At 37.0% G+C, this 24567-nt stretch overlaps 1 protein-coding gene across 3 annotated transcripts; it reads left to right on the top strand.

Moving 5' to 3' along the window:
- Positions 1 to 674: 674 nt before the first annotated feature.
- Positions 675 to 24320, top strand: LOC103696089 (MADS-box protein SOC1-like). 3 transcript variants are annotated; one of them, XM_039115533.1, is made up of 8 exons: positions 675 to 885; positions 992 to 1241; positions 22331 to 22412; positions 23226 to 23284; positions 23376 to 23475; positions 23575 to 23616; positions 23744 to 23785; positions 23925 to 24320. In XM_039115533.1, exons 2-8 carry the CDS (start codon positions 1060 to 1062, stop codon positions 24042 to 24044), a joined length of 627 nt encoding a protein of 208 aa, XP_038971461.1. In that variant the 5' UTR covers positions 675 to 885; positions 992 to 1059; the 3' UTR covers positions 24045 to 24320. The 3 variants fall into 3 exon arrangements, with proteins under 3 accessions (XP_038971461.1, XP_038971460.1, XP_038971459.1); XM_039115532.1 differs by having other exon boundaries at positions 676 to 861; positions 22331 to 22433; XM_039115531.1 differs by having other exon boundaries at positions 676 to 885; positions 22331 to 22433.
- The last annotated feature ends 247 nt before the right edge of the window (positions 24321 to 24567 follow it).

Genomic DNA, 24567 nt, shown 5'->3' with positions numbered 1-24567 from the left:
TGACGCGGTGCGACCGAGGTTGGCGGCCATCATGCATCAGGCTTTCACGCGTGTCGCTCCTTGCAGGGTAGTCGTACCATCTCCATCAATCCCCCCTCGTACGACCCGGGCCCTCCACCCATGGCTTGGTCCCAAATCATGATATCTGCGACCCCACTCCACCCCATCCGCTGTAACCTTACAAACTGCGTGGAGAGTGCTAAAGCAATCAGAAATCTGCCACGTCAGAAACAGCAGAAAAGAAAGCTTTCACCTGCTCTGATTTGTTTGACTATTCTCAGGATATTCAGGGACGGAGTTATGATAGTCATTATAATGCACCAATTCTTACGTTGTTGAAGTAAATAATATAAAAAATATAATATGAAATCATGAATATTTCGAAAAATTAATATTATTTTGCAAATTCTGTATATAGTTCCAGAAATTATTATTTTATGTAATAAAAGGGAAGAGACCACTATGTTTCTATTACGGAACCATTACAATGACTGTTATTTTAATGCTTATCTTAATATGAAAATTTGAAATGTTATTTTAAGATAAATAATGATCATTATAGCTGGTTGCAGCTGTGTACGACGGTTTGAGCTTGGGTCGGTTACAAAGGGATAACGTGTTATGGAAAACCTTGATATTTCTTTCCCAATGAGGCAAAAAAGTTAGGACTTACAGCGAGAAATTATTCTCTCTCTTATCTTCTGTTAAAATCCACGAATGGGAGCTCCTACCACAAAATCCCACCAATAATAAAGCAGATGGGAGAGAGAGAGAGGGAAAAAAGCGAAGGAAGATGAACAAAGCAAGGAGTTTTTTTCTTCTGTCTCTGAATCCCACCTCTCTCTGTCTCTAAACCAAGAGGTACCTTTTGTTTTGCCATTTGTGGTGAGTCCTGAGATCTCTTTCCCAATATGGTTACAGTTGTATACTACTTCTTTCTCTGAATCCCGCCTGCCTCTTGCTTGTCCCTCCCCAACCTTTCCTTCTATAGCCTCTTTCTCCAGGACGAATCTAACAAAAAAAGGAAAAAAGAGAGAAGATTAGAGATCACATATCATCATGGTGCGAGGGAAGACGGAGGTACGACGGATCGAGAACGCGACCAGCCGGCAGGTGACGTTCTCCAAGCGCCGGAATGGTCTCCTAAAGAAGGCCTTCGAGCTCTCCGTCCTCTGCGACGCTGAGGTGGCGCTCATCGTCTTCTCCCCTAGAGGAAAACTCTATGAGTTCTCCAGCTCCAGGTTCTATATCTCTCTCTTTCTCTCTCTCTCTCTCTCTCTCTCTCTCAGTATTATCTCTCTTGACCTTTTCTTTTTATGAACTTATATCTCTGTGGCCATCTGAAACCCAGTACAGTACTTCTATCTTTGTTTCAGATCTTGAGGTAGGTTAGTGTAAAGACATGGGTTTTGAGGTCAATATGCAACTCTTCGCAGGACTGGTATTCTTAGCGCTCATTGGTGTCGTTTCTCTTCTTTGTGTCGACTACAAAATGATCCATGATATTTGTGTTTTAAACTCCATGATTTCTCCTGGGAAATGGAAGTGTCTTTTAGGGGGAAAAGAGCTTCATTTCTGGTAAAAGAATCTGTAGTTGCTCTCCTTTCTTCGAGATTGTGAGATACACACCATTGTTTTTTATAGCGATTCCACACACAAATGATAAGGATAAGGAGACTCTTTTGGACGACTAGAAGATTTTCGCGTTATTGATGGGAAGGGTCAGGATATATACGGTTTCGACGCATCTACTGAAGTACCACGGAAACACAACCTAGAGAGGTCAGGTAGGTTTGAATGTTGTACTCTGATTTAGATTTCTAATATTTATAGTTCTCTTGCGGTTTAGTATCGTGTAATAGTACACCAAACCATGGTTTTGGGTTGCACTGGAAGTTTCGAAAACCAAAACTGGTTCCGGGATTTAGTCCGGAACTGACTGTTGGGGCCAAATTAAGCATGTTTTTGCGAGTTATAATCCTATTTCTTGCCGTATATTTATTTCTTTAAATAACAAGAATCTATTTTTTCTATATTGAACTCTTATTTTTCACACGATTTTTGCAACTTTATGTTTTAAAGATTTTTATTGGAAAGTGAACATTTTGGCATAAGTTTTTGGCTTTCACAGGCATTTAGATTTTTATTGGAAACTTGACTTGCACAGGCATTTAGATTGTCAAGTTAGATTGCTATCAAAACTTAAAATGATGTATCCTTATACGAAGCATGATTTTTTTTTTAGTGTATCTAATAAACAAATTTGATTGTTTTAATCACCAAAATGATACGTTAAATGCTCCTGAAATAATACAGTATACTATAAAATGATGTCTTATTCATTTTCTTGACTTATTTTCATATGTTTTCCGTACTTTTCATTAGCTAATTCTTCTTTTGATATTTAGAATTTTCAGCAAAAAAACATTGAAATTAAAACCTAAACCACAGACACTGAAGCTTGTTTTGTTCCATCAAATAGAATCAAAATTGAGCATTCAACCTCGGGTCAAACAACTTCATAATTTTTGTTTGGTTTATTGTAGTTAAGGGAAAAGAGTAATGAAGAGAAGAAAAAATGCGTTCAAGATTTTTAATCTGAAACTTTATGGTCAAACAACGTTTCTTAGAAGAACTCTTCCATCCAAAAGGAAATTTATAGTCTATATTCGTACTATCATTGGAAGCATCTAATACTTTTATGATAGGCAATTTATTGCATCAAGTACTATAATGTGTGCGTGTGTCTATATACATATATATGCATGCATGTATGTATGTATGTATGTATGTATATTTATGTATGCATATATATGTGTGCATCTATGTGTGTGTGTGTGTGTGTAAACTTTTGTCTCTTTTTTTTTTTTGTCACACCGAACAAATACATATGAATACTTTTATCATCTATTTTTTGGGGGAAAAATAATCTCAGATATAATGCGCATGTCGGATTTATCATTAAATCCATTTTGTTCATATGTATTGAAATTGATCCATTTGGTTCATATGTTTCCCCCTTCCATGCTTTATGTGATACATAGAACTAATTATTATTGTGGACCGTAAAGCTTTTGCAACCCTATTCCTTCAATATTGCTGTTTCCATACGTACTCCTTGTCTTGCTCTTTTCAACTTCCTTCTGTTGTAAACTAAGTGATTTTTGTTTTCCCGCAAGTACTATGCTAATTTATTGTAATAATCTAAAGCATAAGAAAATATCTGATGTCCATTCAACACTATAAGCCATCGTTAATTTAAGAAGAAGCTCTTAGATGATGGGAAATTAGACAAAGTCCATGTTTCCTCTGAAAGATGTATACTAAATTATCCTAGTGAAATAATAGACCTGGAAGTTTGTACTTCTTCCATAAGAAGTTTTTGCATGGAAACACTTACATAAGAAAGGCTTCTGGAGATTATGCATTATCAAGTCTACCCAGTTGAAAAGGGGTTCTGTGAACTGTAAATTTAATTACTCCACATCTTGCATGCAGTAGTTAAAATTTATAAAACATCACATGTGAGGGAACATAGTTTGTGGGCATGTGCTTCTTACCATGAAAGTCCACTCCTAATTCCATAACTTCTTTTTCCTCTGTTATTTCTTGTTCAATAGGAAATAATAAACTCTGAATAAAATCACCATATTTCCTAAGTACAGGTGTATCTTCCTGTAATTGGTGTCTGGGATCTAGGCATAGTTTCTGGTTGGTTGTATATACTAGATATCTGTTTAATACTTTTCTAGTTAGTCAATTGTTGTTCTATATATATATATCTTTACTGGATTTTTCCCATTAATGTTTACTAGCTTTACTTAGTTTCTAGGTGTCTCGCAGTCATATTTCCTTCCATAAATAAACAATCCAAAAATATTAGTTTCCCTTAATGTGGCTCAGCATATTAAAATAGATATGCAAAGACCTCTGAAAGAACTTCTGCATAGGAAAACACTCAATATTAATCCCAGCTTTTTGACCTGCAGCAACATGATTCTGATATGAAGATGAAGCATAATTGCTGCTTTTCACCTGAAGCATCTTATGTGATCTTGCTTAATTACTTTCACATCATTATAATAACTAATTCTTTAAGACCTTCTTGGTTCTCTAATGAACTTTCCATCAACTTCACATATGCATGCATTTTATGATTTTTATTGTGCAATTGCAAAGTTAGTTGATCCATTTAATTTATGCATTGCATGATTGTGGCCCTTTACAGCAGAACTAAATTCGATAACAACTGAGGAAGTGAGAGTGTAGGAAGAAGATACTTAAAGGAGTAAAGCAGAAGAACCACAAATAAATTAAAAAAGTATTTGGTTAAGAGAAGAATATAACGTACAATGTTATCAACAAGAGCGAGCAAAGTTTAACCAAAAAGAGGCTACCTTATTCATGACACTAAATGAGTTATTTTGCAAAAGAAGGATAACTTATCAAAACTGTAGTACTTTAATATCTGACCTGATTTTGGCTGTGTTTCCTCTCATTCTAGTTCTCAGAAAATTCTTCCAGCGTAATTATTGATGAAGCACTAAACTTCTATTAGTGCTAATCAAGTTGTCTATCAGATATTTAACTTGGTTATTAACAAGGAACTTCCGATTAAGCTGATTGACCTGAAAAATATAATTTCGTGTCTCTCAGTTAGAAATTAGTAAGTGATGACCCATTATGCCTTACATTTTTAAGAGCTAGGGGATTTTCTGTTTTTCCATCTCTCTCCCTTTTCCCTCAATTTCTCTTCTCTTTGCAAGAGCCCCCGCATAACTACAACATCAGATCAACTTAATTTTACTATTATACCTACACTGTCATCCATCTTGCACAAAAACATCAAAATAAGAAAATCAAAGATTATAAAATAAGAATAGAAGAAAAAGAGGAGGTAGTGGGTTGAGAAGCACATTGGGTCAAACTAGATCTATCACCTTGTAGTTGGTTTCTCTTGAGTGAACATACTCATCAGGCCTAACTAGACCCAACATTCAATTTTTATGCCTTAATGCTAGGTGTTGAATTTATCCAAATAATTACATTTAATATTATAAACTTATTAAAATCAATTTGACCAATGTGAAATTGTTAGAGAACAAATTTGGTTTATTAGACTTACCACAATTTAGAATTTGAATGGATGTCTATGGGATAGGTATGATCAGTATTCACTAAGAACTTATCTAGTATCGGACATCAAAAATTTTGTTAAGAGAGAACATGATAAGTGCAGTTATAATGTCAAAAGCATTTCCTTCTTGTTTATTATTAGAAATCTTGGAAAATTGACACTACGTGTTTCTGTAAAACCCAGAACGAATGTGATCTCTACAATTTAGAGAAAGGTGTCTTAAAAGGTTAATTGGCTTTGTTTTCATTATTGCTATGAAGGTCTGATGCAGGTGCATGGACGTCATACAACTTGCATGCCATTTTTAGGATATTAAATGACCGAAATAAGAAAGGTTATTAAAATGAAAGTTTCAAGTCTCTTTCTCTTCTTTCCAACAAGCCTAAGAACATTAAAATCTGAATTATGGTTGGAAAGTTATAGGTATTTTAAGAAGCAGGCATCTTTTGACCTTTTAAATTCTCTAAGAGAATTTAGTTTTGGCTTTGATGTCTTTTATTGTGTGAGTTACCCATATTAGGTGACTCTTGACCTTTCATTTTCTTTTGTTTTTTCATGTTACCCATGACTTGCCTATAAATAGTCATGAATTGTAATGAGGAGGATCCCAAGTTTTTGAATGAAAATTATCTTCCTCCTTGCACAAGAAATTGTTCTTGTATTTTCTCCCACTTTCATTGGATTGCAAATTGATCCAAGTGGTATCAGAGCGAGGTTATCATCTCTTGACGTTTCGAGAGGAATCCTATTGTATTTCTCGTGGTGGTGTTGACGCAAGCTTCAACCAACCAAGGCGAGTCGAGGCAACTAAGATCCTTCTAGCGATGAAGAATCTCGTAGAGAGCGAGATCTTCGCGACATAAAGAATGATGATTTGCGGCGGCAAGTCCAAAACCTTACCGAAAGGTTGGCTAGTTATGAGCAAAACCCGAGTGAAGAGGAGGGCGACACCACTGAAGAAGATCGCAACACCTTCCGTGACCAAAGTTCACGTTGTGGTAGGAGGAGCAACTCTTCTTCATCTCACCAACATCGTCATCAATTTCGATTTCCAGACATCAGGGTAGATATTCCCGAGTTTGAAGGAAAAATGCAACACGATATCTTTCTAGATTGGCTTAACACTGTTGAGCGGATCTTTGACTACAAAGAGATCCCCGATGAGCTTAAAGTGAAGATCGTAGCCATCAAGTTTCGAAAGCATGCACCAATCTGATGGGAGCGCTTCAAGTTGCAAAGAGCAAAGGAGGGCAAAACCAAGATTTGTACTTGGAAGAAAATGAAAAAAGAGCTTCGCAAAAAGTACCTTTCCGAAAATTAGCTTCAAGATGCATTTCTCACCATGTATCAATTCACTCAAGGGATGCGAACCGTGGAGTACACTGAAGAGTTCGACAATCTTATGGTTCATTGTAGTGTAGTGGAGAACAAGCAATAGCTCGTTACCTTAGTGGATTGAGGCGTGACATCCATGATATGGTAAACCTCCATTCTTTTATTTCTCTTAATGATGTTATTAAACTTGCTACTAAGGTGGAACGTCAACTTTAACAACGGCGAGAAAAGGGTTTAACAAATGCTCCTGGAGGCCGAAATTTCAAGCGTGAGGGTATTCCTAACCGGGGGAGTGCATTACAATCTCATTCATCTTCTACATCCAAGCCAACCACAGCGGTGAAAAAAGATGCTTCATCTTCTTCTCGGCCAACATCATCTCGACCTCAATGTTTCAAGTGTTCTGGCTATGAGCACATTGCTTCTGAGTGTCCAAATAGAAGAGTGGTTTTTCTTGCCGAAGAAGGTGACGGTGAAGAAAATGAGTCAGATTCTATATATGATGAAATTGAAGAAGACATCACATATAGTGATCATGGTGAAGCTCTTGTGGTCCGTCGAAATCTGAATTCAATACGAAGCAAAGATGATCACATGTGGCTCCAGTGCAACATCTTTCATACTCGATGTACGGCTTATGGCAAAATTTGCAATGTCATTATCGATGGAGGAAGTTGCGAGAATTGCATCTCAATGGAGATGGTGGAAAAGTTGAAACTCAAGACAGAACCTCACCACCACCAATATTCTCATTCTTGGCTCAAGAAAGGAAATGAGGTAAAAAATTTCCAATGTTGCCTTATTCAATTTTCAATTGAGAAAAATTACCGTGATGAAATATGGTGCGACAAGGTTCCTATGGACGCTTGCCATTTACTTTTGGGGAGGCCATGGTTATTTGATAGGAGGGTCGTTCACGATGGATACAAAAATACTTATGCATTCTTGAAGGATGGTGCCAAAATAACCCTTGGGCCTTCAAAAATGGACAACACACCCAAACCCATTAAGGGAGAGGGAAGTACCTTTTTGTCCATGCAGAATTTGAAGTTGAAATTCGAGAAGCCTCTCAAGCATATGCTCTCATAGTGGTAGAATCTAACACGGAGGGCAATTTATTGCTACCTAAGATTACTTCTTTTTTGCAGAAATTCCAAGATGTGGCTCCCGATGAAATTTCTTCTGGTCTTCCACCAATGAGGAAAATTCAACATTGCATTGATCTCATGCCAGGTGCAACTTTACCAAACAAGGCGGCATATAGAATGAGTCCCAAGGACCATGAAGGAATTACAAAGATAAGTGAACGAGTTGGTGGCCAAAGGTTTGGTATGTGAAAGCATGAGTCCATGTGCGGTTCCTGCCTTACTTTCCCCAAAAAGGATGGAACATGGCGCATGTGTATTGATAGCCGAGCTATTAACAAGATCACCATCAAATACCATTTTCCAATCCCTCGGCTAGACGACATGTTAGATCAACTTGCCGGCGCTTACATCTTCTCCAAGCTTGATCTTCGAAGTGGCTATCATCAAATTTGCATGAGACCGGATGACGAATGGAAGACGGCATTCAAGACAAGAGATGGACTATATGAATAGCTTGTGATGCCATTTGGGCTTTCTAATGCCCCAAGCACATTCATGCGCCTCTTGAATCAAATCTTCAAGCCTTATATAGGTAAATTTGTCGTTGTTTACTTTGACGACATTTTGGTCTATAGTAGGGATCAAGAGCAACATTTGGAACATCTTAGACAAATCTTTATGATGTTGTGAAAAGAGAAGCTCTATGTCAACCTTCACAAATGCGACTTCTTAACCGATAGCCTAATATTTTTGGGTTATATGGTCACCGCCAGCGGCATCAAAGTTGATCCTAAGAAGATTGAAGCTATCTCTAGTTGGCCGGTACCTCATACCATTCACGAGATCCGGAGCTTTCATGGGTTGGCCACATTTTATTGAAGGTTTATACGACATTTCAGTTCTATTATGGCCCCCATCACAAATTATTTGAAAACTGGATTCTATCAATGAACTATGGAGGCTTAAGAAAGTTTTGAGAAGCTTAAGGTATTAATGACAACGGCCCCTATCCTTGCCTTGCCAGATTTTGAAAAAGTTTTCGAGGTGGATTGTGATGCCTTTAATGTGGGCATTGGCGCGGTGCTTAGTCAAGAAGGACGCCCTATTGCTTTCTTTAGTGCCAAACATGGAGATGGGCGAAAAAACTATTCAACATATGATAAAGAATTTTATGCTATTGTTGAGGCTCTTCATCATTGGCGGCACTATCTTATGACTAAGAAATTTGTTCTCTACTTTGATCATGAAGCCTTGCGATTCCTCAATACTCAACACAAGCTTAGTGTAAGGCATGCCAAGTGGATTGAATTTTTGCAATCTTTTACCTTCACCATTCTTCATAAAGCCGGAAGTCTCAATCAAGTTGTGGATGCTCTTAGTCGAAGACATGCTTTGTTGTCAACCTTGGAGATTAAGGTAATCGATTTTGATTTCATCAAAGATCTCTATTCTAATGATGATTATTTTGCGAGATTTGAGCTCGATGCAGTGATGCTCCTCATGAAGATTATCCAATTCAAGCAGGTTACTTGTTTAAAGGTAACCAAATATGTATTCCTAATTGCTCTCTTCGCCAAGCAATCATCAAAAAAGCCCACAATGGAGGACTTGGAGGACACTTCGGCCGAGACAAGACTTTAATCCTTGTCAAAGAAAATTTTTTTTGGCCGAGGATGAGAAAGGATGTAGAGAGACATGTCATCTTATGTCGAACCTGCCATATTGCCAAAAGCCGAGCTCAAAACACCGGCCTTTATACTCCTCTTCCTGTACCTCAAGCTCCATGGGAGGATGTAAGTATTGATTTCGTCCTTGGTCTTCCTCGCACCCAACATGGAAAGGATTCGGTCATGGTGGTTGTTGATCGATTCTCTAAAATGATACATTTTATACCTTGCGAAAAGACTTATGATGCATCTAAAATTGTTAATCTTTATTTTCAAGAGATCGTCAAACTTCATGGTATCCCAAAGACTTTCACTTTGGACCGAGATCCAAAATTTGTAGGACACTTTTGGCGGTCTCTATGGGCGGCACCAAACTTCAGTTCAGTTCTTCTCATCATCTACAAACCGATGGTCAAACGGAAGTGGTGAATCGAAGCTTTGGCAATCTTATTCGAAGTTATTTGGGCAACAATAAGAAGCAATGGGACTTAATTCTTCCTCAAGCGGAGTTTGCATACAACCGCTCAAGTAGTTCTACTACCGGTGCTAGTCCTTTTGAGATTGTCTATGGGTGCAATCTTAATGGCCCTCTTGATCTAGCTCCCCTTCCTTATGTTGTTCGATTTAGCGGTGATGCAGAAGCAAGGGCTAATGAAATCAAAAAGATGCATGAGCAAGTTTGATCCAAGATTGAAAAGAGCAATCAAAAATTTAAGGAGAGAGCTGATAAGTATCAACGTTCGGCATCATTTAAAGAAGGTGACCTTGTATGGATTCATCTTCGTAAAGAACGATTCCCCCATGGATGATATAGCAAATTACAAGATCGTGCCGATGGACCATTTCGAGTTCTTAAGCGTATTGGAGAAAATGTCTATCAAATTGAACTTTCCGGTGACTATGGAGTTTCTGCTACCTTCAATATGTCTGATCTAATTCCATATCATGATGATGAAGAGGCATTGGACAACTCGAGGACGAGTTGAGCTTCAACCGGGGGAGTATGATGCAGGTGCATGGACGTCATACAACTTGCATGCCATTTTTAGGATATTAAATGACCGAAATAAGAAAGGTTATTAAAATGAAAGTTTCAAGTCTCTTTCTCTTCTTTCCAACAAGCCTAAGAACATTAAAATCTGAATTATGGTTGGAAAGTTATAGGTATTTTAAGAGGCAAGTGTCTTTTGATCTTTTAAATTCTCTAAGAGAATTTAGTTTTGGCTTTGATGTCTTTTATTGTGTGAGTTACCCATATTAAGGTGACTCTTGACCTTTCATTTTCTTTTGTCTTTTCATGTTACTCATGATTTGCCTATAAATAGTCATGAATTGTAATGAGGAGGATCCCAAGTTTTTGAATGAAAATTATCTTCCTCCTTGCACAAGAAATTATTCTTGTATTTTCTCCCACTTCCATTGGATTGCAAATTGATCCAAGCATTATCAAGGTCATATAAAATTATGTCCCATCAATTCCATATTACTAGTTATGTTCTATATATTATGTTGATTTTTAAATAAAGGAGGAGTTATCCACATAATTCATCAAAAGAATGTGAATGTATTCTAGAAATGTTGCAAATGATATTAGACCTTTTGGTGTTTTTTGTCGAGGGATACTTTCACTATTTTAGAAAACAAAACTTCATCTATGCAGGGTTTTTGGTCTTTGGAACACTATATTGAAAAGTCACCACTAGTCTGTGCTGCCCCTCACTTCATTACTTACCATATTTTTATTCTTGTTTATACCATCATGTATGGTGGCTTAAGTTTGACTGTGGCAATTTTATGAGCATGACTTGATTTTGCCTACTAATCCTAATAAGTGATATGCAATCAGCAGAAGACCCAAGATTTCTATTGATCTATCAAAGGAGAATTTCTGCATGACTTCTACTTATTCCGGCTACTTGTGAAAATCTATTTTTCGTCTTGCATGCATCAACATAAATATATTAGCCCATCCACCTTTATGCTTGCACTATAATTGTTTTTGTCCTCTGAAGCCTGGATTGAAAAGTCAACATAAATTATACTGAAATACATATATGCATATATACATACATATGCATGCATACATGCAATACATGCATACATACAAACATCTATACATACATGCATGCATACATCCATTCATACATGCATCCATGCATACATACATACATCCGTACATGCATACAAGCATGCATGCACATGCATACATACATGCACACATATATGCATACATATGTGCATATATACATTCATACATACTTGCATATGTGTAGAAGCTAGCGATCATGTTTAGCTGTGAAAATGTTTTAGTTGCTCGTAATATGAATGTAACTATATTAAATCTTTTTGTGATGCATTGATGATATTTTATTTAAGATTTAATCTCTGAAAAATATTTAGCTACATATAATGTCAAGAATATGAGTCATGTCTAAGTCATCATTCCAGGACCTTTCTCACAGCTTTTTTAATTGTGGTGGAGATAATAAAGTTACATTATGCCAAGAATGAAGTTATTTTATAACATTATGAATATGAAAACTCGTTTTTTATATTATAAATTAACATGCAATATAGGAACACCTAAGACAACACAAAGAGTCAAAATAAGAATTATTGAGAAGGGAGGATAAATTTAAACAAGTAAAATATTTATCTCAATGGTCATCAAAATAAAAAACTAGAATTTCTGAGGTTGTGCATATTATATTGCAAGAGATAAAGGAAATAAAGATTGTGCCCAATGGCTCAGCCCCTCATCCATCAATTAGGGGGGGGGGGGGGGGGGGGGGGGGGGCGAGAGAGAGAGAGAGAGAGGTTTCTTGCAGATCTTGGTTGTGTTTGGTTTTGGTTTGAAGAAATTTGGACCCAGTTTGGTAGAAGTGCTCATAAGAATGCTGCAAATTGCTAGGTAGAAACCTACCCCGGGGGTGATTAACTGTTCGGTTGTGGTGGTCCTTGAAATGTTTAAGTTATGATTTCTGATATGCCTTTCACAGCAAACTTATTACTTCGCAATTTCTATATCGCAATAATATTTGATGTTCATGTGATGTGTACTGTGATACATGAGGCATTCTTAACATGAACAAGAAAATGACACATGAAGTTCAGTGCCCCCCATAAAAGATTTAACCCCAGCTTATGGTTCATTCAAATGAGGATGGGTGTGTTGCCTGTAAAGTCCTTGCCCATAAAATAGAGTCCTACATTATTAAGCACATATGATGCTATCATACTGTAGGTCTCATTGTGTTTAGTTGCTTATCTTAGTCATAGAATTCTCCATGCTTATTATTATCTCCTAAATATAATAGCATTTGATTACTTTGTCATGGAATGGTTGAGATGTTTACAGCACACATTCATTTGTTATCAGCAATGAAGAACACTGTGGAGTGATTGATTATAACCCTATTTGATTTCGATGAGCTCAAAGCATTTGAGTATATCTTATGTTATACTAATGAATTCAATCTAGTGTTTCAGGCAAATATTTGTGAATTTATGTTTAAGTATTCTAGCTTTGGTTCAACATATTTTGGCTAAGTATGGAACTCAGTTTGAACCAAAGTCTGAAGCTCGAGTCGACTCCGAAAGATTACGAGTCGACTCCAAGTGTTTCAGAAGTTCTGGCACATGCTCGAGTCGACTCCGGTACACTACGAGTCGACTTCGATTGAGAACTGACAGAAGGACAGAAAGTTGATTTTCAGACCCTGTCAGCGAGTCGACTCCAGAAGGGTTCGAGTCGACTCCGATGGTTGCCGAGTCGACTCCCGACATTTCCAAGTCGAGTCCTAAGGGTAACAGAAGAAAGACAGAACGATGTATTTCAGACCCTGCAACCGAGTCGACTTCAGAAGGTTACGAGTCGACTCCGAAGTTTGGCGAGTCGACTCCTAGTTACGTCCGAGTCGACTCTCAGAGGAAAGCAAGACTAAAAGGCAGAGAACCAACTTCGGGGACTCTGAGAGCCGAGTCGACTCCAAGCGCTCCAGAGTCGACTCCCAAGTCAGTCGAGTCGACTCCAAGACGATCCGAGTCGACTCCGAGGCAGTTCAACTCCAAAGACAGAGGATCAGTTTTCGGGCTCTGAGAGCCGAGTCGACTCCAAGACGATCCGAGTCGACTCCGAGGCAGTTCAACTCCAAAGACAGAGGATCAGTTTTCGGGCTCTGAGAGCCGAGTCGACTCCAAGACAATCCGAGTCGACTCCGAGGCAGTTCGACTCCAAAGACAGAAGATCAGTTTTTGGGCTCTGAGAGCCGAGTCGACTCCAAGATGATCCGAGTCGACTCGAGAAAGAAATGCAGAAAAATAGATCTCTGGAACCCTGAGAACGAGTCGTCTCCAGAGGGCCGAGTCATCTCCGAATATTGGCGAGTCGACTCCAGGTTTGGCCGAGTCGACTCCAGAACGGAACAGCACTTTAATTCAAATTCTGAACAGTGGGCGAATCGTCTCCAGTAAAGCATGAGTCGACTCCAGCAACAGCCGAGTCGACTCCAGATCGAGCGAGTCGACTCCGACCCCAATAGATACATTGTCAGGAGTTGCAGATTGTGCAGAACGGCCACAAATTAGTGTCTAATGGCTAGTTTTCAAAGGGGACTGCTTAAATAGTCAGAGTGAACAGTAGTAGACACCAAGAGAGCTATTCCATTCAAACAAAAAGGGATTTCCACCTACCAAAGGCTCTTAAGAGTAAATACAAGAGAAAGAAGGAAGAAGCGCATTGAACTCCATCCAACTAACTCTTTCCTTCGCATTCAAGGCTCTCCTCTGACATCAGTTCTTCAGTGCATTCAAAGAGGAGACTCAGAGTTCGAGAAGCCCCTTCTTCCTCTTCCAAAATCTGTTTCAAGGCTTCTAACTCTTCTCTTTTCATATTGTTTAATATTTGCTTATTAAGAAGCTTTCCTTATAACTTTTTCCAAACTATTTTCTTACTTGATTCAATCAGGGGATTGAATCAAGGGTTGTAAGGTTTGTTGGTGAGCTAAGGTTAAAACCAACGGTGTAAGGGTTCGATTGTGATCCCGGAAAAACAATCGGGTGGTTCTAGTCGGTGAGCCTGTAAAAACCGACCGAGTTCGTTGTGATCTCGTAAAACAACAAGTTGGGTTGTGAACTTGTAAAACAACCGGCTGTAATCCGAGGGATTATAGTGAACTCCCAAGTGTAGCTTGGGGAGTGGACGTAGGAGCAGGGGTTAGCTCCGAACCACTAAAAATTGTTTTGTGTTTGTGTTGGTTGCTGCACTCTCTCTTACACTCTCTCTAATCTTTCACTGCACATAATTACTTAACCGGAATACTTGCAATAGAATTGGATATTAACCAAATGTAGTTTTTAATTGGTCGAAATTTAAATCATAACCCAATTCACCCCCCCTCTTGGGCAACAAGTGGTATCAGAGCAGGTGCTCTCATTTTTTTTAAGAGTAAAAGATTAAAAAATGACAACCCCTTTTGGATCCTTTCTTAGTGAGGGGCAATCCACCAATAGGCCTCCATTCTTTAATGGAACCAACTATACCTATTGGAAGGCTAGGATGAGGATATTCATCCAAGCCCAAGACTATGATGTTTGGAGCATCATAGTTAATGGACCATACATTCCTTCTATTTATGTAGACAACGTTGCTATACCCAAGCTTGAAAAAGATTGGAATGACAATGATAGAAGGAAGACACAATTAATTGCCAAAGCCATGAATGTATTCTATTGTGCCTTAGACCATAATGAATTCAATAGGATCTCTACTTGCAATTCTGCAAAAGAGATATGGGACAGACTTGAAGTGACTCATGAGGGCACAAATCAAGTCAAGGAATCTAAAATAAACATGCTTGTTCATAAGTATGAACTATTTAAGATGGAACCAAATGAAACTATCACATGCATGTTTACTAGATTCACTGATATTGTCAATAGCCTAAAGAACCTTGGCAAAAGTTATACTAACAGTGACCTTGTTAGGAAAATTCTTAGATCCTTACCAAGGTCATGGGAAGCCAAGGTAACGGCGATCCAAGAAGCCAAAGACTTGAACAAGCTGGCACTCGAGGAGCTCCTTGGATCATTGATGACACACGAGCTGACAATGAAGCAACACAGTGAAGAAGAGTCCTCCTACAAGAAAAAGGTAGTTGCACTTAAATCTACTTCTTCTAACAAAGTTCCCTCTTGCAGCAGTAGCAGTGAAGAAGAAGACAATGAGGAAGATGATGATGAGGCTCTTCTCGTGAGAAAGTTCAGAAAATTCATCAATCGGAAGAAGTCTTTTCATCAGAAGAGAGGTTCCTCAAGCTTCCACAACAAGAACAAAGGTAAGGAAAGGGAAAGTGAGGGAACCGCTTGCTATGAGTGCAAGAAGCCGGAACATTTCAGAATGGACTGTCCCTTGCTTAAGAAGAACAGCAAGTACAAGAAAAAGAAAGCTCTCGTCTCCACTTTGACGGACTCCGATTCATCATCATCATCATCGGATGAGGAACAAGAGGAAAAGGCCAACTTCTGTTTTATGGCAAATAAAAATGAGGTAACATCTGAAACGCATTTAGATTTTACCTTTGATGAATTGTATGATGCTTTTAATGAACTAATGAATGAATATAAGACAATAAATCTTAAAAATAAAGAATTAAAACTAACTAATCAATCTCACTGCCATAAGTACGATAAATTAATTAAGGACAAGAATTTTATCATCAAAGAAAATTTAGAACTTAAAACAAGCAACCAAATGTTAACTCAAAAAACTAATACCTTAATTAAAGATAACGAAAGACTAACTAAGGAAGTTTCAGAACTTAAAAACAGTAACCGAACTCTAAAAGATAACTTTACAAAAGATCTAAATTTACTAAAAACAGAAAAACTAAACTTAACAAAAGAACTTAAAAAGTATAAACCTATAGTTGAGAAGTTTACCTTTAGTTCTGAAAAACTGGACATGATACTTAATAGTCAAAAAGATGTATTTAGTAAAGCTGGTTTAGGGTATAAGCCTAAGAATAAGCAAAAGTTTCTTAAATTTTTTTTTGTAAAAGCTGGGGAAAGTAAAACTAAAAATATAACCTATTTTTGCTGTGGAAAAGTAGGACATAAAGCTAATGTATGTGACCATAGGAAAGTAGAAGCTAAAAGAAAAATTAAAAAGGTTTGGGTTCCAAAAAAAACCAACATTACTAACCATGAAGGACCCAAGAAAACTTGGGTACCTAAAATTGTATGATTTTCTTGTGTGGGAGTGTCTTGCAGCCAAGGTCTACAAAAACAGTTGGTACTTGGATAGTGGCTGCTCAAGACACATGACGGGTGACAAGGAGCAATTCTTCACCCTAGAGCCTAACAAGGGAGGTGCAGTGACCTTTGGAGACAATAACCAAGGTCACATCGTTGGTATAGGTAAAGTACAAATCACCTCTTCAACCTTTATTGATAATGTACGATTTGTAGATGGTCTTAAGCATAACTTACTTAGCGTTAGTCAATTATGTAATAGAGGTTTTAATGTTCTGTTTAAGCCATCTCTATGCATCATAACCAACTCAATTGACAATAGCTTATTATTCAAAGGAATAAGACGTGACAATGTTTATGTAGTAGATCTTGAAGATCTCGCTAATAATAGCCGTTGCCTAGTAGCTAGTGATTCTAAAGTCAATGATGCAAGTTGGTTATGGCACCGTAAATTAAGTCATGCAAGTATGGATACAATATCAAAATTAGTTAAAAGAGATTCAGTGATTGGTTTGCCAAAGCTAAAATTTGAGAAAAATAAAATTTGTGAAGCTTGTCAATATGGCAAACAATCTAGAAGTTCCTTTAAATCCATAAATTATGTCTCTACTGCTAGACCCTTTGAACTACTTCACATGGATCTTTTTGGACCAACTAGAACCACAAGCCTTGGTGGAAACAAGTATGGTCTTGTCATTGTAGATGATTTTTCTAGATACACATGGGTCATGTTTTTAGCTCATAAAGATGAAGCATTTTCAGTATTTAAGAAATTTCATAAGGAAGTAACTAACTCAAGAAATGCTTCAGTTATAGCTATTAGTAGTGATCATGGAACGGAATTTGAAAATCATCTATTTGATGAATTCTGTAGTAAAAAGGGGATAACTCATAATTTCTCTGCACCTAGGACTCCACAACAAAATGGAGTGGCAGAAAGAAAGAGTAGAACTCTAGAGGAAATGGCCACGACCATGTTGTGTGAAAGTAATCTTCCTAAGTATTTTTGGGGTGAAGCAATTAACACATCTTGCCATATACTAAATAGAGTTTTATTGAGACCAATTATAAAGAAAACACCTTATGAACTGTGGAGAGATAGAAAGCCCAAAGTAAACTATTTTTATATTTTTGGGTGTAGGTGTTTCATTCATAATAATGGCAAAGATAACTTAGGCAAATTTGATTCTAAATCTGATGAAGGTATCTTTTTGGGATATTCTACATCAAGTAAAGCTTATAGAGTCTTCAACAAAAGAACCCTTGTCATTGAAGAGTCTATACATGTTGTTTTTGATGATACTAATGATGTCTCTTCTAGCAAGAGAGTAGCTCTTGATGATGATGCAGGAATACTTGAGAAAAGGATAGATGATATGACATTACAAGAGAATGAACCGAAGCAAATTGGAGAAACTTCAAAAAGCCAAAAGGTAATTGTTGATCATGGGCTTACTAAGGCTTGGAGGTATGCTCATGGTCACCCTAAAGAATTAATTTTAGATAATCCATTTCAACCTGTTAGAACTAGAGCATCTCTTAGGAACTTAAATAATCATCTTGCATTTGTCTCCCAAGTCAGCCAAGATCAGTTTTTGGGCTCTAAGAGCCGAGTCGACTCCAAGATGATCCGAGTCGACTCGAGAAAGAAATGCAGAAAAATAGATCTCTGGAACTCTGAGAACAAGTCGTCTCCAGAGGGCCGAGTCATCTTCGGATATTGGCGAGTCGACTCCAGGTTTGGCCGAGTCGACTCCAGAATGGGACAGCACTTTAATTCAAATCCTGAACAGTGGGCGAGTCGTCTCCAGTAAAGCATGAGTCGACTCCAGCAATAGCCGAGTCGACTCCAAATCGAGTGAGTCGACTCGGACCCCAACGGATACATTATTAGGAGTTGCAGATTATGCAGAACGGCCACAAATTAGTGTCTAACGGCTTGTTTTCAAAGGGAATTGCTTAAATAGTCAGAGTGAATAGTAGTAGACACCAAGAGAGCTATTCCATTCAAATAAAAAGAATTTCCACCTACCAAAGGCTCTTAAGAGTAAATACAAGAGAAAGAAGTAAGAAGCGCATTGAACTCCATCCAACTAACTCTTTCCTTCGCATTCAAGGCTCTCCTCTGACATCAGATCTTCAGTGCATTCAAAAAGGAGATTCAGAGTTCGAGAAGCCCCTTCTTCTTCTTCCAAAATCTGTTTGAGGGCTTCTAACTCTTCTCTTTTCATATTGTTTAATATTTGCTTATTAAGAAGCTTTCCTTGTAACTTTTTCCAAACTATTTTCTTACTTGATTCAATCAGGGGATTAAATCAAGGGTTGTAAGGTTTGTTGGTGAGCTAAGGTTAAAACTAACGGTGTAAGGGTTCGATTGTGATCCCGGAAAAACAATCGGGTGGTTCTAGTCGGTGAGCCTGTGAAAACCGACCGAGTTCGTTGTGATCTTGTAAAACAAGTTGGGTTGTGAAATTGTAAAACAACCGGCTGTAATCTGAGGGATTATAGTGAATTCCCAAGTGTAGCTTGGGGAGTAGACGTAGGAGCAGGGGTTAGCACCGAACCACTATAAATTGTTTTGTGTTTGTGTTGGTTGCTGCACTCTCTCTTACACTCTCTCTAATCTTTCACTGCATATAATTACTTAACCGGAATACTTGCAATAGAATTGGATATTAACCAAACGTAGTTTTTAATTAGTCGAAATTTAAATCATAACCCAATTCACCCCCCCCCCCCTCCTGGGTTGTCTTCTTGGGCAACAAACACTATTGGAGAATTGTGGGTTTGTTGTCCAATGATGAAACTCCTAAGATTTACACATTCTTGACCCTTGTTTGTAAAATACTTCAGACAAATAATTTTCGAAATTTTATGAACTAACTAGTCTAGAGACCAGAGGGGAGATTTTTAGATGGAGCAAAATAAAAAAAATCAACTTTTAAGGTGCAATAAATAGATCATATTTTTAATATCTTATTTTATTATTAAAACCTTTCTGTAATAGGGTAATACGAAAAATCATTGCATATATTTTTTTTTGACAGAATTCCATTCTTTTTCAACAGCTCAACATTGTTTCAGGTCCATGCTTTTAGAAGTTTATCAATGTATCAACCATTATATCTTAAAGACTTAACCAAGCTAAAAAAAATCATGTTTTGAGAAGTTTATTAATGAAACATTCAATACGTGCTCCAAAAATTAAATCATGGAAATTATGATAAAACGATTGCCAATCGCTTTATCAAGATATAAGTGATATGATTTTCATATAAAATAATCATATAAGAATGGTTTTGACAATAGCTTTATCATGATATAAGTTATACCTGATGGATATTGGGACCTAATCTTCACTGACCCAAGCCTAATGCACATTTTTATTACCTGAACCTAGACCAATCCTGATCCTTAAATAGACTAGCTATGAAATAATATTTAGATTTGAAGCTCCAATAGATACAGGTATGGTTTTAGTAAAACCTGGGCAAAGTCCAAGCTGGTAGCATGAGGACTCATATGGATTTGTGTTTAGTACTGCATCTGCTATGCAATATGTAGATCCAGGGTACTCATATTGGACCATGAATCCCAAATAACACCTTCTGACTAGTCTTTCTGGGTAAGGTCCTAAGTCATGACAAATAAAGCTAACGGTCTAAATCCATTCAAATCCAATTATAAGTACCATAAATCCAATCTAGACCCGTATTACGCAGTGGGTTGGATCCACTTTAATACCAGTTGTCACGATCCAGAACCTCACCCCAAATAGCTAGTTAAAAGATATTATTTGAATTTCATGGTCCAATATAAGTATCTAGGATTTACCCATTGCATAGCCGATATGGGACTAAACATACATCTGTACAGATCCTCACAGATAGCTTGTAGTTGCATATTGGAGAGGTCTTGGGCATTTTAAGCAAGGCTATGAAATCTAGATAACACCTTCTGACTAGTCTTTTTGGATGAGGCCCTAAATCATTATACGTATAAAAAATGAATTTGTTGTTTTTGGATAGAGTCTAATTCCCACAAAATTATAGTTTTTTTATTATATGAAATCAAGAGTATAAGAAACTCCCTTCCCACTTGTTGGCCTTTTTTCTTATATTGCCATTTGGGTGCTCTCTATTGCCTAGGAGATATGAATCAGTGCATATGCAGCAGCAATCTTTTTATTTTTTTCTAGTGTACTTCTCAGTTCTTGATTCAAGATTTTGTAATGTGAGAATGAAAGTTGAAGTTGATTTTGACTTGTGAGCATCAAATATAAATTAGTGTAGACACCAAACCAGTTGAACTACCGGACAAGCTAAGTGGATATGTTAGATTCTCTATGTTCTATCTTTTCTTCTTTTTTTTAAAAAAAAGAGATTATTCATTTGAATCATAAAATTGAGTTTATAACTTTAACAATTTATCTTTTTCTTAGTTAAAAAAAAGCAATTAGAATCATATGAATTATGATCTAGTCCAATTTTTTTATGATATATTTCCAGTGGCCATACCAGTAGCTGATAGGTCAGCTGATTCACATACCTCTCCAAGTTGGTTCAAATATGAGCAATGGTTAATAATCATCATATTCTCAAAAAATGATACTAGCATTAATTTGTGTTGTAATACTGTGCTTTTGTATGTATATGATTGGTCAAAGAGCATAGGATTCGTCTTTAAGATTCTTTCTTTTTTTTAGAAGTCAATTAATTAAAATGCTCATTTTTCATTTGTTGTTTCACATTTGTTGGGATGGTTCAGGGATTTCTCTCGTTTAGATCCAATCCCATACATACATACATATACATATATGTATTGTGTGTGGCATTTGTTGGGATGGTTGAGGGATTTCTCTTGTTTAGATCCATGTTGATATCCATACTTTTACTATCCTATTTATATCTGTATTCGTTTAAAATAAATATGGATATCAATTTTTGCATCCAACTAACATCCATATCCATATTTGTATTTGTCAAACAAAATAAATATAGATATGGATATACTGGTATATGATATGTATCCGATTTGGTTTCAGCCCTATTACCCAGACATTTTGATTTACACATGAATGCTTGGTCCCTACACTTAGACATGGTATTGGTATAGCACTTGGTTATGATCATGAGAGGAAACTCTTAAAGAACAAAAAGTTTGGGCACTGCAACATAACATTAATACTTCACATCTACACCTGATTCCATATCAATCTAGATGGTGTAACTCTAGCCCCCATTTTAGCTTAGATCAATATAAATGACTAATCAATTATTTCTAGCTGATGTTAAAACTTAAAATGCTAATACCAAATCCACTATATTTTACTAGAAATGGTATTACATGACTGAAAGAGTTTACAGTTTCTTCTTATGTTGCCAATGTTTTCTAAATTCATGATGCTTTACTAAGAAAATATTCAAATTGAAATCTTACTTTTAGTAATAGCGAATATTAGATATATGTTTTTTATGCATTAAAATAAGTCTCTTGAGCTGTGTATTGGGTTGGATTAGATCTGACCAATACTGTGCCACAAATGTTGACTTTCTAACTGTGGCCATGGTGAGGGTAAAGATCACTCAATGGTTATCCAGATCCAACGGAAATATAGAAATTAAGTCAAGATTTGGACCTAATCCAACCTAGCTAGTGAGTCAAATGGGTCGAATTGGATCAGGTCTTATTTGGTCATAGTCTGGGTCAGATCACAGTGCAACCAAAGACAGTTGCATTTACCTTTAAGCTTTTTGAAGAGATTAATATTTTTTACTGAATATTTTTCCAGATTCTATTATCTGAATATATTCTTGAACGAAACCTAATTTTTTCACTCTGGGGTGTTTCAGCATGGAAAGCACACTTGATCGTTACATGTTACATGCAATGGATGTTAACATCAGCAAGCAAGCAAAAGAGCATAATAAACGAGTTAGTAATCCTTCTGTTTTCGTAAGTGATCCCATTGTTCTTATCTGACTTTTGATGAGATTAGTTTATTTAGTCGTTTCTGTTTAATTTCATGTGTCATTCGCCCATATTGCATCTGCTGTCTTAGCAAAGGAGGATATAGCATCCAAGAGCCAGGTTTTGGGTTTAGTTATTAAAAGCATAATATAATTGAATATACTTACAAAGTTCAATTAAAATGTATCAAAGTTATGTTTTTGAATGGAAAACATGGCCTGTTTCTTTTCTTCTGCATGGATATTGGCATGATCTTGATCAAGGTTATATTAATATTCATGAAGAAGAAGAGGAATATCCATCTGAGTAATGCAATCAAGGTTATGTTAATATCCATGCAGAAGGAAAGATATAGTCAATTTTTGAGAAATGCGGTGGTTGATGCCACCTGCAGGATCTGAAAAGTGGAACTCTCTCAAGTAAGGAGGAATGCTAACAAGAGCTAGAGCTGGTTGGCGGAAGTGAAGAAACTGCTATTTCCAATGCCTAGTGTCAAATTATGGAAAAACTCACGAAGTTTCGAAAATGTTTTACATTAGTACTATTGGCCCCATCATATGGAATCAGCAAATGGTAACCAGAAACAAGAAACAGAAACATGGAAGGATTTATGTTTGGTTATCAGGCACATAAATAATATACCTTGAAAGCATCTTAAATAATTATGCATAGAAATAATATACCTTTAGAAAAATCTGTAAGACAAACCGTCATAAATTAATTTCTTATTTTTTATTTCGCATGTGTTATGAAATTAAATTGCCTAAACTGCAACAGCTGAAGTCTGAAACTGCAAGCTTGATGAAGAAGATTGAACAGCTTGAGGCTTGTAAAAGGTGAAGACTGAAAAATTTGAGAAGTTTGCATCCCGCCAGAACTCAAAATTTTTTCTCATAAGATAAAATCCTAACATTTCCTTTCATGCAGGAAGCTCCTAGGTGAAAGTTTGGAATCATGTACAGCGGAGGAACTGCATGAACTAGAGTTGCAGTTAGAGCAAAGCCTAAGCATCATCAGAGAAAGAAAAGTATGATATAATAGCCTTTCCTGTGTTATTTTATTTGGCTTTAGCCATCAGCAGCACATCATTATCTCTGACATTGTCATTATCTTCTGTTTCATTCAGTATCACATGCTAGGGGAGCAAATCGATCAACTGAAAGAAAAGGTAGACTACTACAATTATGCATTGTAATGGTTGTAACAATGAAGTCGTCCTTTGCCAAGGAACTACATTGAGTTTTTATTTCTAGTACTTGATCAGATTTCCTTTTACATTTTGGTTATCAATTCAGGGGAAGATCCTTTTGGAACGTAATTCTTCACTACATGAAATGGTAAGAAGTTGAATATAATTTGGTCTTTATGTTGCTTCATCATACAATCGATATGCAATATTTAAGTACCTGTCCCTAAATGGTCTGTAACATCTGCAACAATGTTTTAACTAACTTGATATTTGTCCTCTATCTTAAGTTTGACTCAGAAACTCAGCTACAGCTATGCGCTCCTTGGAAAGCTGTTTCTGATGATCATGATGGTCAGAACACGGAGGTAGAGACAGAGCTGGTAATTGGTAGGCCAGGGACTTGCTAGGTTAAGGGACAATATCAAATTGTCATCACCAGCAAACATGTTTATCGATTAAATGCATATGTATAAATATAAATGCTATGGACAATAAGTTAATGGTATGTCAAAATGTATTATTCTGAAGACCATGTCATGGATCAACCAATTGTTGCCTATATGATCCTGTGTGAAGAAATAGTTGGATGTTTCCTGTCTTTCAAGGTCTGGTACGAGCTTTTCTTTCCTTTTTTTCTTTTTTCAGTTGGATTTCAAACTTTTCTTTCACGGAAGAGAGTTCTGGATCGCCATACCTCGCTATTGCCATAAGATAACAGAATGTTTAATTGTCTCAGTGCTCTTGCCATTGTATGCTCTAACTATGACAGGCCCAACTCATGCATCTGGTTCAACAAGCACCACGTAAAAATATCTGCTTGATTGATCTAACACTACAGTGGTTACTGGCATTTGTCTCAAATTATGATGCATGCATGGAGCTGAACAAGAGTGGTCACTGGCTGTTTCTTTCTCCATACTGAGGAAAGGG

This window comes from Phoenix dactylifera, chromosome 18, assembly GCF_009389715.1.
Source record: "Phoenix dactylifera cultivar Barhee BC4 chromosome 18, palm_55x_up_171113_PBpolish2nd_filt_p, whole genome shotgun sequence".
NCBI classification, from domain to species: Eukaryota; Viridiplantae; Streptophyta; class Magnoliopsida; order Arecales; family Arecaceae; genus Phoenix; species Phoenix dactylifera.
The sequence above is the reverse complement of the archived record's forward strand: the minus strand, read 5'-3'. Positions and strand labels throughout refer to the sequence as shown.